Source organism: Balaenoptera borealis (assembly GCF_965194805.1).
Source record: "Balaenoptera borealis genome assembly, chromosome: 8".
In the NCBI taxonomy this organism is placed as follows: domain Eukaryota; kingdom Metazoa; phylum Chordata; class Mammalia; order Artiodactyla; family Balaenopteridae; genus Balaenoptera; species Balaenoptera borealis.
The window spans coordinates 36745987-36761428 of record NC_138865.1 but is presented as its reverse complement, the minus strand read 5'-3'; the positions used below and the strand labels follow the sequence as shown (position 1 = coordinate 36761428).

The 15442-nt window shown below is 39.9% G+C and overlaps 1 protein-coding gene across 2 annotated transcripts in view; it reads right to left on the bottom strand.

Moving 5' to 3' along the window:
* The window catches only part of FBP2 (fructose-bisphosphatase 2), a 39036-nt gene extending 38403 nt beyond the window's left edge, over positions 1–633 (bottom strand). For both annotated transcript variants that reach the window (XM_082401245.1, XM_082401246.1), the window contains exon 1: positions 360–633. In XM_082401245.1, the coding sequence (XP_082257371.1) occupies positions 360–529 (170 nt within the window). In that variant the 5' untranslated portion in view covers positions 530–633. The remainder of the gene's footprint in view (positions 1–359) is intronic.
* Positions 634–15442: the final 14809 nt, after the last annotated feature.

Below are 15442 nucleotides of genomic sequence, written 5' to 3'. Positions count from 1 at the left end.
GTTGCTTTGTGCCAGTGAGAATGCAAGCACAAGTCACGATAACTCAGGATATGTTTCAATGGAACAAGCCCCTGAGCTTGTTATCATTATAATACATGGTAACTGGGAAAATTATATACTTTTTCTCGATAGCATGTCTCCAAGTATCTTGTTTCTTTCTTGAAACAAGTCAAAGGCCCCTTTATCAAAGCACACCTGGCAGAAACTTTAAGGCAACTTCCCTCCAGGGCACAGGGGCTAATACTTCTGAGCCAGTTTCGGCCCAAGCACCTAGAGCTCTGCCCACCCCCACCTGGGCCCCCGTCGCTGCGTGTCGCCGGGGTGGCTGGGGGGGTGGTGTGTGGGAGGGGTAGACTCACAGATGGGCTAGGCCGGCCTTGCGCACGGCCGAGGAGATGGCTTTGATGGCCGTCAGCATGGAGTTGAGCAGCTGTGTGAGCTCCCCGGTGCCTTTGGCCTGACGCCCCTTTTCCATAACGTAGCGGGTCAGGGTGAGCATGTCCGTTGCGAAGGGGCTTCTGTCCCCCATTGCGGCGGGTAGTTTTTCAAATCCTTTTCTCCCTGCAGAAGAAAGCCTTATCTCTAAGGGCTGCTCAGTGGCTCTGCGGTATCAGAGCTGATTAGAAATCTGTACTGGCCGTGCCAGGACCTTTAAGGGAAAGTGCCCCAGGCCACGTGGTTGAAATAACTGGGCGAGTCCTCAAGGAAACCTCTCGGGCCTGGCTGATCTGAAGGCTGCCAAGCTGTAAATAGAAACCGGCAGCCGGGAAACACAGACCTACTTTTTCTTGACGAAACTTTTTCTTTAAAGATCCTAAGAAGCAACCGTTTAGTAAAGGTAAGAGATGAGAATTACAGCCACTAAAAAAAAAAAAAAAAAAAAAAAACAAGAAAAAGATCCATAAAACCCTCTTATTCAAAGACTCAGAAGGTTTCTTCACATGTATCTACTGCAGGGCCCCATTCCCTCACATTGCAGGAGGCAGATTGGCAGATATCTTATCTGGGGTATAGGTCACATAACAAAATAATGGCAGTCCTGGGACTTCTTAGCCAGGGTTCTTTCATGTTTGAAAAGGATGCTTTTAAATTCCAAAAAGCATGTATGATTGGATGGATATTTATAATAGGTATTCAAATCTGGAAGAAAAAAATATTCCTAGTGCCTAGCACTAGGGTTATTTTATCAATTCTTTATTTTTTCAATTTCTCTAGATTTGCATTTTTATAGCAAAAATGATGCTTGCTTATTGAAAAGGAAACACTACAGAACCAGCCCATCCTCCAACCCACTGCCTAGAAATAACTGCATTAGAGGTGGTGGGGGTCTGTATTTGTAAACAGGGGAGGAGGTCTGCATAGGGTGGTTCAAGCACTTTCTCTAGGGGCAGAGACACCTGGCTCCAAGTCCCAGGCGAGTCATCTGCTAGTTGTACAGTTTGGAAAAGCTCCTGAAGCCTCAGTTTCCTCACTTGTAAATGGTGATAGCAATAAAACATCTACCTGACAGAGTGGTTGTGAGGATTAAAGTGATAAGACGTGCCTGTCATAGTAGGTGCTCAATACTTGCTAGTTGTTATTACCCTTCCCATTTGTTGATGTATGTATAACTATCATGTATACATATACAATTTCATTTTACAAAATAGGACAATATGCACATTGCTGTGCAAGTTGATTTTTTTCCTTTGACAGTTACTTCAATCAGCATGTGTTTAGCTGCAAGTAATAGCAAACGTAGAGTGATTTAAATATGTGGGGTTCATTTGTCTCATATTTTCTCCGAGGCAGCAGCTGGCATTCATTTATCTGGTCAAAAGTTCCATTAGGAACCCCTCTCTGTCTCTTCTCCATAATCCTCGGTCAGCTGGCTTTTGCCTCCAAGCTTATCATCTCACGGGCACAAAATGACCACTACAGCTCTGAACATCTGAAGACAGAAAGAGGGGAGAAGGGCAACCACACCCGTTCCCTTTTATTAGGAAAGAAATAGTTCCCCAGAAACACCCTCTGCCTACCCTGCACCCCCACCCCAAGTAGCCTTCCACTTCTGTAGCATTGGCCAGATTTACGGCATATGATGATGTTTTGCTGCCAAGAGTCCGGCACTGATATTGAATCAACCAATCGGAAGTGTCTGCCACAGCAAAACAGCTGGGAAATACATCCGTGTCGACACACAGTGACATACTGCTTTCCCACGTGTGGACAGTCAGTTTTTTTTGAAATATTTGTTCCTCAAACAATGCTGCACCAAGATCCTTACCTTTGTGTATGTGCTTGTGTGAGGGCTTCAGTAAGATACAGCCCTAGAAGAGGAGCTTCTATGTCAGAACATTTTAATTTTGACATCACCAGGGTCTAAATTGGAAAACTTTCTTTTTCTTCCCCAAAAGCTTCTGGAAATTGTGAGGACTGTAGAATGGAACTTTCTTTGATCCTGATGTTTCATGTTGCCACCAATACATAAATCAGTTTTGTCTTTCACATGGGAGATCAACCATGATTCTTCAGACATAATTATAGAAAGAGCAGTGGCTGAATATTAGGAGTTCTGGGCCAGTAAATGGCTACAAGATAAAGAGAGTGGCCTGGCTGATTGGTTTCCAGATTTCCTTTGAAGTCGAATGTCATCATCTGATTAAGAGGGTTTCCCCCGTGGTGGTACAAAACGATGCCACTCAGAGCGGACTGTCACATCTTCCCTAGAGAAATGAATTGTATGTTCACACCAAAACCCATTCGTGAATATTTATAGCAGCTCTATTTATAATTGTCAGGGACTGCTAACACCCAAATGCTCTTCAATGGTGGTAAAGAAACTGTGGTAGATCCATAAAATAGAACACTATTCAGCAATAAAAAGGAACAAGCTATTGTTACATGTGGCACTGGGACTAATCTCAAAGGCATTATGCTGGGTGAAAGAAGCCAGTCTTAAAAGACTATATGCGGGCTTCCCTGGTGGCGCAGTGGTTGAGAGTCTGCCTGCCAATGCAGGGGACACGGGTTCGAGCCCTGGTGTGGGAAGATCCCACGTGCCGCGGAGCAGCTGGGCCCGTGAGCCACAATTACTGAGCCTGTGCGTCTGGAGCCTGTGCTCCGCAACAAGAGAGGCCGCGATAGTGAGAGGCCCACGCACCGCGATGAAGAGTGGTCCCCGCTTGCCACAACTAGAGAAAGCCCTCGCACAGAAACGAAGACCCAACACAGCCATAAATAAATAAATAAACAAATACTTTAAAAAAAAAAAAAAAAAAAGACTATATGCTGTATGATTCCATTTACATGATATTCTCAAAAAGACAAAATTAGAGAGTTAGAGACCAACTTCATGGTTGCCGGGGATAGTTGGTGTGAGGCAGGGAGGACAGGATGGGGAATTTTTTGCCTGATGGAACTGTTCTGTATCCTGATTACGGTGATGGCAACTTGAACCCATACATGTGTTAAAATTCAGAGAACTGTACATTTTTAAAAAGTCATTTTACTGCAAAGTGAAACTCTGTGCCTATTAAACAATAACTCTCTCTTCCCCCTCAATCCTTAGTCCCTGACAACCAGCAATTCTACTTTCTGTTTCTATGAATTTGACTATTCTAGGTACTTCATATAAGTGGAATCATGCAATATTTCTCCTTTTGTGGCTGGCTTATTTCACTTAGCATCATATTTTCAAGGTTCATCCATGTTGTAGCATGTGTCTGAATTTCCTTCCTTTTTAAGACTGAATAATATTCCATTGGTGGATATACCACATTTTGTTTACCCATTAATCCATCGACGGACACTTTGGTTGTTTCCACCTTTTGGCTATTGTGAATAATGCTATCATGTCCACAGTAGGACAAATACATGTTCAAGTCCCTGCTTTCAGTTTTATTGGGGTATATACATACACAGAAGTAGAATTGCTGGATCATATGGTAATTCTATGTTTAACTTCTTGAGGAATCACTGTACCATTTTCCACAGTGGCTGCACCATTTTACATTCCCACCAGCAGTGCACAAGGGTTCCAATGTCTCAACATCCTTGCCAACAGTTGTTATTTTCTGTTTTTGTTTGTTTGTTTGTTTTTTTATAACTAGCATCCTAATGGGTATGAAATGGTATCTCATTGTGGCTTTGATTGGCATTTCCCTAATGATTGGTGATGTTGAGCATCTTTCCACGTGTTTATTAGCCTTTCTAGTTAATTTTTTTTTTTAAGCTGAAATCTTGAGTGTTACATCTATTTTTTTTTTTAACTTTGGGTTTATTTATTTATTTATTTATTTATTTATTATTTATGGCTGTGTTGGGTCTTCGTTTCTGTGCAAGGGCTTTCTCTAGTTGCGGCAGGCAGGGGCCACTCTTCATCGCGGTGCGCAGGCCTCTCACTGTCACGGCCTCTCCTGTTGCAGAGCACAGGCTCCAGACGCGCAGGCTCAGTAATTGTGGCTCACGGGCCTAGTTGCTCCATGGCATGTGGGATCTTCCCAGACCAGGGCTCAAACCTGTGTACCCTGCATTGGCAGGCAGATTCTCAACCACTGTGCCACCAGGGAAGCCCATCTAGTTAATTTTTATTATGTATTTGTTCACAAGAGATTGGAAGTAAACTAACAAACAAACTAGTGCTTCAGCACAACTGCCTGGAGAATCCCTGGTGCCCAGCACACTGTGGATGTTAAGAATGAGCAAGACTAGATAATTTGGGAGTCAGAAGGGAGAGTATTGGCTGGTGTCCTTTATAAGCAGTCAACCACTCGTCCATAAAGGGATCTGAGGGAGGGGCTGCTACTTCTGTCACCGTCCAGCCCAGGCTGACAGGCGGTACAGCAATCCCACCACTTTGCAGCTGCATTTAAATGTCAGAAGTTTGTTACCCAATGGTCTAAAATTGCAGCTGATGACCTTTCAGCAAATGCCAAAGTTCTTTCAGGGCACAGAACAGGTTGGAAACTGAAAGAGCAGCTGTGGCGAAAGCCCGGAGGAAGGTAGAAGAGCATCCAGCTCACATCTATTTCAGTGCCAAGGATACACTGGTGACCACAAAGCTATCTATGGCTTTGCTCTGCTTAGTGAAAGATGCTCACAGACCTCAGTCTAAGTAAATAAGGTCAAGCAGACCGTCCTAATGGCTGGGGCAATCTTGCTCCTGCCTCAGGACCCTCCACCCAAAGACAAGGATCTGGAATGTGCCTCTAGAATATCAGCTGAGGGACCATTCTTTGTTAGCAGAACTCTGCTAAGATGCTTTATGTAATCCCAACATAGGTTTTTTGGTTTTTGTTTTGTTTTGTTTTTAATACTTATTTATTTGGCTTCACCTGGTCTTAGTTGCAGCATGCGAGATCTAGTTCCCTGAGCAGGAATTGAACCCGGGCCCCCTGCATTGGAAGCGTGGAGTCTTTAACCATTGGACCACCAGGGAAGTCCCCAACATAGGTTTTTGTTTTACTTCGTTTTTGAAGTTTTCAATCAGAAAAGGTTTTATTATAAGAAATAATGCTGGGCTTCCCTGGTGGCGCAGTGGTTAAGAATCTGCCTGCCAATGCAGGGGACATGGGTTCGAGCCCTGGTCCGGGAAGATCCCACATGCCGTGGAGCAACTAAGCTCGTGCGTTACAGTTACTGAGCCTGCGCTCTAGAGCCCGTGAGCCACAACTACTGAGCCTGTGTGCCACAACTACTGAGCCCGTGTGCCACAACTGTTGAAGCCCACACGCCTAGAGCCCGTGCTCCACAGCAAGCGAAGCCACCACAGTAAGAAGCCGGCACACCGCAACGAAGAGTAGCCCCCACTCGCCTCAACTAGAGAAAGCCAGCGGGCAGCAACGAAGACCTAACGCAGCCAAAAATAAAAGTAAATAAATAAATAAATTTGAAAAAAACGGAAAAAAAAGGAAATAATGCCATCAGGTTAAAAATGCAAAAAATTTTACAATTATGCCAAAATGTTTCAAAATACCTACACACTTGCCCCCATAGGACTACAGTACTTACTACATACCTGAGCACTGAACATTGAGTGCCATTCTAAACAGCTTCACATAGGAACTCTGTTTCTTTGCAGATCACATCTTCCTTTTCTCATGTGCCAGTGAAACCAGCTTGATGCTTAAGCATCAGCTTTGTAGGATAACAGAAAACAAAGATAAAAAATAAAAAATACAATTTCTGCTTTCCTATAACATAGTTTTACCAAGATACCAAGTCTAGTTTTCAATGTATAAAAATATGTAGGAAAGTGCTATATACATTCTTCAAATGCAAAAATAAAGTTAAAGTGGGACTGGCATATGTTGGAACTATAGTTTAATTCTTTGGTACCCATTGCACCATTTACTTATATTCTCATCATACTATGCTTTTTAAAAAAATATATATATATAAGGCTTTATCTTTTAGAGTAGTTTAGGTTTACCACAAAATTGCGAGGAGGTACAGAGATTCCTCATTTCCCCCTGTACCCACACATGCATGGCCTTCCTTGTTATCAACATCACTCACCAGAATGGTATTTCTTTTTTCTTTTTTTCTTTTTTTTTCTTTTTTTTTACAAAAATGAACCTACATTAACCCATCGTTATCACCCAAAATCCATAGTTTACCTTAAGGTTCACTATGGGTGTTGTACATTCTGTGGGTCTGGACAATTGTATAATTATATCTATCATAATATCACACAGAGTAGTTTCACTGCCCTAAAAATTCTCTGTGCTCTGCCTTTCATCGCTCCCCACCACCTCACCCCTAGTGACCACTGATATTCTTATTGCCTCCGTAGTTTTGCTTTCTCCAGAATGTAAAATAGTTAGAATCATACAGTAGGTAGCCTTTTCAGATCGGCTGCTTTCACTTAGTAATATGCATTTAAGATTCCTTCATGTCTTTTCATTGCTTGATAGCTCATTTCTTTTAGCAATGAATAATATTCCATTGTCTGGCTGTACCACAGTTTATTTATTCATTCCTCTACTGAAGGACATCCTGGTTGCCACCAAGTCTTAGCAATTATGAATAAAGCTACTATTAACAACAGTCTGCAGGTTTTTGTACTAATGTTAAGTTTTCAGCTCCTTTGGGTAAATACCAAGGAGTGTGATTGCTGGATCATATGGCGAGAGTATGTTTAGCTTTGTAAGAAACCTCCAACTGTCTTCTGAAGTGGCTGCACCAATTTGCATTCCCCACCAGCAATGTATGAGGGTTCCTGGTGCTCCACATCCTCACCAGCATTTGGTATTCTGGATTTTGGTCATTCTAATAGGTGTGTAGGAATGTCTCATTGTTGTTTTAATTTGCATTTTCCTGATGACATATGCTGTGGAGCATATTTTCATATGCTTATTTGTTATCTGTGTATCTTCTTTGGTGAGGTGTCTTTGGCCCATTTTTTGTTTTCTTATTGTTCAGTTTTAAGGATTAACAGTCCTTTATCAGATGTGTCTTTTGTAAATATTTTCACTCAGTTTGTGGTTTGTCTTCTCATTCTCATGATACTATCTTTCCCAGAGCAGAAGTTTTTAATTTTAATAAATTCCAGCTTATCAATTACTCCCTTCATGGATTGTTTATTTGGTACTTATCTAAAAAGGCATCACCATACCCAAGGTCATCTAGGTTTTCTCCTATATTATCTTTTAAGAGTTTTAGTTTTGCATTTTACATTTAGGCCTATGATCTACTTTGAGTTAATTTTTGTGAAGGGTGTAAGGTCTGTGTCTAGATTCTTTTTTTTGCATGTGAATGTCCAGTTGTTCTGGCACTATTTGTTCAAGAGACTTTCTTTACTCCATTTTATTGCCTTTTCTCCTTTGTCAAAGATCAGTTGACTATATTTATGGGGGTCTACTTATGGGCTCTTAATTCTGTTCCATTGACCTATCTGTCTATTCTTTTGCCAATACAGTACCACATTGTCTTAATTACTGTAGCTTTATCATAAGTCTTGAAGTCAGGTAGCAACAGTCCTCCAACTCTTTCTTCTCCTTCAATACTGTGTTGGCAAATCTGGGTCTTTTGTCTCTCCATATAAATTTTAGAATCAGTTTGACAATATCCGTAAAATGACTTGCTTGGATTTTGACTGGGATTGAATTGAATGTATAGAACAAGTTGGGAAGAACTGACATCTTGACAATATTGAGTCTATCAACTGATTTAGTTCTTCTTTGATTTCATTCATCAGAGTTTTGTGGTTTTCCTCATACAGATCTTTTACACATTTTGTTTGTTAGATTTGTACTATTTCATTTTTTTAGGTTCCAGTGTCAATGGTATTATGTTTCTAATTTCAGATTCCACCTATTCATTATTGGTATATAGGAAAACAATTGACTTTTGTATATTAACCTTGAATCCTGCAACCTTGCTATAATTGTTTAATAGTCCCAGGAGTTTTTTGGTGTGTCAATTCTTTTGGATTTTCTACATAGACAATAATGTCATCTGTGAACAAAAGCACTTTTATATCTTCCTTCCCAATATGTATATTTTTTATTTTCTTTTATTGCCTTATTGCATTAGCAAAGACTTCCAGTATGACATTGAAAATAAGTGGTGAGAGGGAACATCCTTGACTTGTACCTGATCTTAATGGGAAAGCTTTGAGTTTCTCATCATTAAATATGATATTATCTGTAGGGTTTTTATAGACAGTCTTTATCAAGTTGAGAAAATTCTCTTCTAGTCCTAGTTTACTGAGAGTTTTTATCTTAAATGGATTTTGTCAAATGCTTTTTTTGCATCTATTGGTATGATTTTGTGATTTTTCATTTTTAGTCTGTTATGTGATGGATTACATTATTTGATTTTCAAATGTTGAACCAGCCTTGCCTACCTGGATAAATCCCACTTAGTCATGGTATATAATTATTTTTATAAGTTTTTAAATTTAAATTGCTTATATTTTGTTAAGGATTTTTGCATCTATGTTCATGGGAGATATTGGTTTGTAGTTTTCTTTGCTTGTAATGTCTTTGCCTGGTTTTGGTATTAGGGGAATGTTGGCCTCATTGAATGTGTTAGGAAGCATTTCCTCTGCTTCTATCCTCTGAAAGAGATTGTAAAGAATTGATATTATTTCTTCCTTAAATGTTTGGTAGAATTCACCAATAAACCCATCTGAGCTTTGTGCTTTTGGTTTTGGAGGGTATTAATTATTGATCCAATTTCTTTAATATAGGCTTATTCATATCATCTACTTCTTGTGTGAGTTTTGGCAGATTGTGTCTTTCAAGTTATTTGATCCATTTTATCTGGGTTATCAAATTTGTGGGCATAGAGCTGTTCATAGTATTCCTTCATCATCCGTTTTTTTTTTTATTCATGTATTTTTTTAAACATATGTTTTGCTTTTTTTTAATTTATTTATTTATTTATTTATTTATTTATTTATTTAGCTGCATCAGGTCTTAGTTGTGGCATGCAGATCTTCATTGTGGCATGCAGGATCTTTCATTGCAGCTCATGGGCTCTTTGTTGCAGAGCACGGGCTTCTCTCTAGTTGTGGCATGCAGGGTCCAGAGCATGTGGGCTCAGTAGTTGTGGCATGTGGGCTTAATTGCCCTGTAGCATGTGGGATTTTTGTTCCCTGACCGGGGATCAAACTCGTGTCCCCTGCATTGGAAAGCAGATTCTTAACCACTGGGCCACCAGGGAAGTCCCCTTCATCATCGTTTTAATTTCCAAAGGATCTGTAGTAATGTCCCATCTTTTATTTCTGATACTAGTAATTTATGTCTTCTCTCTTTTTTCTTAGTTAGCCTGGCTAGAGGCTTATCAATTGATAAGATCTTTTGATCTTTTCAAAGAACCAGGTTTTGGTTTTGTTGATTTTCTTTATTGATTTCTAATTTTTACTTTCATTGATTTCTGCTCTAATTCTTATTATTTCCTTTCTTCTGCTTACTTTGGGTTTAATTTGTTCTTCTTTTCCTAGATTCCTATGGTGGAAACTTAAATTGATTTTAGATCTTTCTTATTCTCTAATATATGCATTTAATGCTATAAATTTCCCTCTAAGCACTGCTTTTCACTGTATTCCACAAATTTTGATAAGCTGTATTTTTATTTTCATTTAGTTTAAAATATTTTGAAATTTCTCTTGAGATGTTTTTCTTTCATCCATATGTTATTTAGAAGTATGTTATTGAATCTGCATGTATTTTGGGATTTTCCACTTATCTTTCTGTTGTTGGTTTCTAGTTTATTTCCATTGTGGTCTAAAAGCAGACATTGTGTGATTTCTATTCTTTTAAATATGTTAAGGTGTGTTTTATGGCCCAGAATGTGGTCTATATTGGTGAATGTTCCATGAAAGCTTGAGGAAAATGTGTATTCTGCTGTTGTTGGATGAAGTAGTCTGTAGATGTCAATTATATCTTGTTGATAAATGGTGTTAAGTTCAACTATGTGCTTATTGATTTTCGCCTGCTGGGCCTTTCCATTTCTGAGCGTTGAAATCCCCAGCTATGATAGTGGATTCATCTTCCTCCTTACAGTTTTATCCATTTTGCCTCATGTAGTTTGATGCTCTGTTGTTAGGCACATACATTATTATGTCTTGTTGGAGAATTGACTCCTTTATTATTATGTAATACCCCTCTTTATCCCTAATAACTTTCCTTACTTTGAAGTATGTTCTGACATTAATATAGCTACTCCTGCTCTTTTCACTAGTGTTAGCATGATATATTTTTCTCCATCCATTTACTTTTAATCTATATGTGTCTTTATATTTAAAGTGGGTTTCTTGTAGACAACATATAGTTAGGTCATGTTTTCAATCCACTCTTTTAATTGGTGTATTTAGATCATTGACATTCACAGTGATTATTGATACAGTTGGATTAAGGGAAAATAGTAACCATATTTGTTACTATTTTCTATTTTTTGCCCTTATTCTTTGTTCCTATTGTTGTCTTCCTTTCTTTTTCTGCCTTTTGTGATTTTTTACTAGTCATTTTATATGATTTCCTTTTCTTTCCTTTCTTAGCATATCAATTATACTTCCTTTTACTTTTTTTAGTGCTTTCCCTAGAGTTTGCAATATACATTTACAACTAATCCAATTTCACTTTCAAATAACATATACCTCTTCATGGGTAGTTGTGAGTACCTTATAATAACAAAATAATTCTAATTCCATCCTCCTGTCCCTGTATAATTGCTGTCATTCATTTCACTTATATGTAAGCATACATAAGTGCATATATATGATATATACATAAGCAGATATAATTGAATGCATTGTTGCTATTTTGAACAAACTGTTGTCTGTTAGATCAATTAAGAATAAGTCGTGGGGCTTCCCTGGTGGTGCAGTGGTTGAGAATCTGCCTGCCAATGCAGGGGACACGGGTTCGAGCCCTGGTCTGGGAATATCCCACATGCCGCAGAGCAGCTGGGCCCGTGAGCCACAATTACTGAGCCTGCGTGTCTGGAGCCTGTGCTCCCCAACAGGAGAGGCCGCGATAGTGAGAGGCCCGCACACCGCGATGAAGAGTGGCCCCCGCTTGCCGCAACTGGAGAAAGCCCTCGCACAGAAACGAAGACCCAACACAGCCATAAATAAATAAATAAATAAATAAAAATTAAAAAAAAAAAGAATAAGTCGTAATTGAATACATTCTTGCTATCAGTATTTTGAAAAAACTGTTTTCTGTTAGATCAATTAAGAATAAAAAATAAAAGTTTTTATTTTATCTTCTTTTTTTCCTTCTTCAACGCTCTTCCTTTCTTTATGTAGATCCAAGCCTCTGACCTATATCATTTTCCTTCTCTCTAAAGAACATCATTTAACATTTCTTGCAAGGAAGACCTACTAGCAACAAATGCCCTCAATTTTTGTTAGTCTGAGAAAGTTTTTGTTTCTCCTTCACTTTTTTTTTTTGAAGTCTTTATTGAATTTGTTACAATATTGCTTTTGTTTTACATTTTGGTGTTTTGGCTATGGGGCATGTAGGATTATAGCTCCCTGACCAGGGATCAAACCCACACCCCCTGCATTGGAAGGCAAAGTCTTAACCAGTGGACCACCAGTGAAGTCCTTCTCCACTTTCGATGGATAATTTTACAGGGTACAGAATTCAAAGGTTGATGGGTATTTTCCTCTAAACACTTTAAATATTTCACTCCAAGTCTTCTTGTTTGCATGGTTTCTGAGGAGAAGTCAGATGTAATTCTTTGTTCCTCTGTAGGTAAGATGTTTATTTCCTCTTCTGGCTTCTTTCAGGATTTTTTCTTTATCTTTGATTTTCTGTAGTTTGATGATGTTAGGCTTAGGTGTGGTTTTTTGGCATTTATCCTGTGTGTTACTCTGTGAATTTCCTGGATCTGTGGTTTGGTGTCTCACATTAACTTGGAGGAAATTCTCAGTCATTATTATTTCAAATATTTCTTCTGTTCCTTTCTCTCTTTCTTCTTCTTCTCCTGATGTTCCCAATATGCATGTTACATCTTTTGTAGTTGTCCCACAGTCCTTGGATATCCTGGTTTGTTTGTTAGTTTTTTTTTTCCAGTCTATGTTTTTCTTTGCTTTTCAGTTTTCAAAGATTATTGATATATCCTAAGGCTCGGAGATTCCTTCCTCAGCCATGACCATCAAATTCCAATCAAAGCCATTCTTCATTTCTGTGACAATGTTTTTTTTAATCTCTAGTATTTCTTTTTGGTTCTTAGGATTTCCTTCTCTCTGCTTACATTGCCCATCTGTTCTTGCATGCTGTCTATCCATTAGAGTCCCTAGCAAATTTATCATAGTCTTATTTTTGTTTTTTGGATTTTATTTATTTTTGGCTGTGTTGGGTCTTTGTTGCTGCACACGGGCTTTCTTTAGCTGCAGTGAGTGGGGGCTACTCTTTGTTGTGGTGCATGGGCTTCTCATTGAGAGGATTCTCTTGCTGCAGAGCACAGGCTCTAGGCGCGTGGGCTTCAGTGGTTGCAGCCCACGGGCTCAGTAGTTGTGGCATGCAGGCCCTAGAGTGCACAGGCTTCAGTAGTTGTGGCACACCGGCTCAGTAGTTGTGGCGCACAGGCTTAGTTGCTCCGCGGCATGTGGGATCTTCCTGGACCAGGGATCGAACCCATGTCCCCTGCATTGGCAGGCAGATTCTTAACCACTGCACCATCAGGGAAGTCCCATCATAATTGTTTTAAATTCCCGGGCTGGTAATTCCAACATCCCCGCCATGTCTTACTCTGAAGCTTGCTCTGTCTCTTCAAACTATGGTTTTTTGCCCTTTGGTTTGCCTTGTAATTCTTTCTTGATAGCTGGACATAGTGTACTGGATAAAAGGAACTGCTGTAAATAGGCCTTTAGTAAGGAGGTGGTGAGATGTGAGGGGGGGGACCTAGTCCTGTGATTAGGTCTCAGCGTTTAGTGAGCCTGTGCTTCTAGATTGTGAACTTCACAAGTGTTTCTCCGTTTTTTTTCTCCCCCTTTAAGTGGTATGGGATGGCTAGAATGGGCTAGAGTTGGGTATTTCCCTACACCAGGTCAGTTAAGACTGATAATCCTTGATTGGGTTGCTCTAGTTAACTAATGTCCCCTGAGGGCAGGCCTTGTTAAGAACAGCGAACTCTGGTGTGTTTCAAAATGTTCCCTTTTCCCATCCCCAGCCAGAAGCCCAGTATCTTCTCCAGCATTCACTGTGGGATCCTGGTCAAGCTCCTAGAGGTAAAACTCACAATAGGGGGGGGCCCCCTGTAGGTCACCCTGGAGTTTTTAACTCTCAGAACTGTCCACGCTGAGCTTCCAGCAATTTGTTAATTACATTTTAGGCTTTAGACCCCAGCACTGGCCCCTGCAGCAATTTCCCTTCATGAGTCTTTGCTCTGGTGAGATGTGACTGCCTGTTTTCACCTGTCTCGCCAACCTTGGGGGCAATGATTTGCCCTGTGTCCTTCCTTCTCTTATGGACCCAAGAAGAGTTTTTGACTTTTCAGCCTTTTCAGCTTTTCACTTGCAGTTAGGCTGGAGTGGTGACTTCCAAGCTCCTCACAATGCAGAATCAGCCCGGCATATGCCTTTTCATGTAACCTCAACATCCCTGTGTGTAGCATGGCAGATATCTTTGAGGTATCTGCTCAGCCCATGATCCCCATCTTGGAGAAAAGTGCACCCTGCTCATAAGAGGAAGATTCAAGACACATTTGCTTGTGTGACCCTGTCTCTGGCTGCAGCTGACTGGATCAGAGGTAGACATTTGATGTAAGGTGAGCCAATCAGATTTTCTGTCCTGGGAACTTAGCTTGAGACACAGAGACACTAGTGAATTGGATGATAATGCTGGAACTAAGAAGGATGTGTCCTTTGTAAGCTGTCCTCTGCAGTGGGTACTGGACTTCATGAGATCCCCTTGAATCTTTCCAACAAATTCCCTTTCTGATTTAGTTGGCCTAAGAAGGTTACTTACAGTGAATATGGCCTTGACTACAACAATAATTACTACAATTAACATTTTTTTAATGAAGAAACTGAGGTTCAGAGAAGTTAAAAAAAAAAAAAACTTATCCAAGCTCAGTCTTAGGATGGCCTAGGTTATGTTGCAGTAACTAATAAGCCTGAAATCCTAGTAGCTTAGCACATCAAAGGTTCATTTCTATTTCACATCACAACCTGATGTAGACAGAGTGGTGGCTCAGACACCCAGGCTTTTGTCCTGTTGTAATACTGTCATTGAAACGCATGACATTTAATGCATGGAAAAGAGTGGATGAAGGATTATTCATTGGGTTTTCAAACTAGAATTAGTATACATCATTTCCACCTACATTCCATTGGCAAAATCCTAATATATGTAGAGCTTAAGAAAGTCCAGATGTTTCTTAACATCTGATATAACTTGCTATAATCTTGGAATTCCAGTCCAGAAAGAACCAGGGTCAGCTAAGGGAGGAACTGTTTTTACAGAGCCTGATAGAAACGTGCTTGTTTGCAACAAATTGTATTTCCTTAAATCTTGTTCTTATGATGAATCCTTTTCTTTATGGTAATTAAACCTTAGGAATTATTATATTATGTTAATTCAATGAAGTGTTTTGTTTTTATAAAAAACTTATCACTGAGTAATAACATAAACCTTCATTTGTGCCTCAGATGCTTACACCCATGTACAGGAGGCCAAGAGGTCCTAGATGGGTACCACCGATAACGTACCACTTCTCCAGTTCCCAGGAGGGCTTAACAGCATTGCTCATGTTGATTCTGCACACCCAGACCTGAACAGACAACACACAGGAGAAGCAATTCATTAACTCCGAGTTTAGTGGCCAGACTGCCTGGGTTCGTATCCCAGCTCTGTCGCTCATGGGCTGGTGACCTTGGGCGGATTACCTCACCTCTCGGTCCTCCATTTCATCAACTGCAAAATGGGTTATTCACAGTGCCCAATTCATAAGGCTGTTATGAAGATTGAAGATTAAATGAGTTATCTAATGTTATATGCAT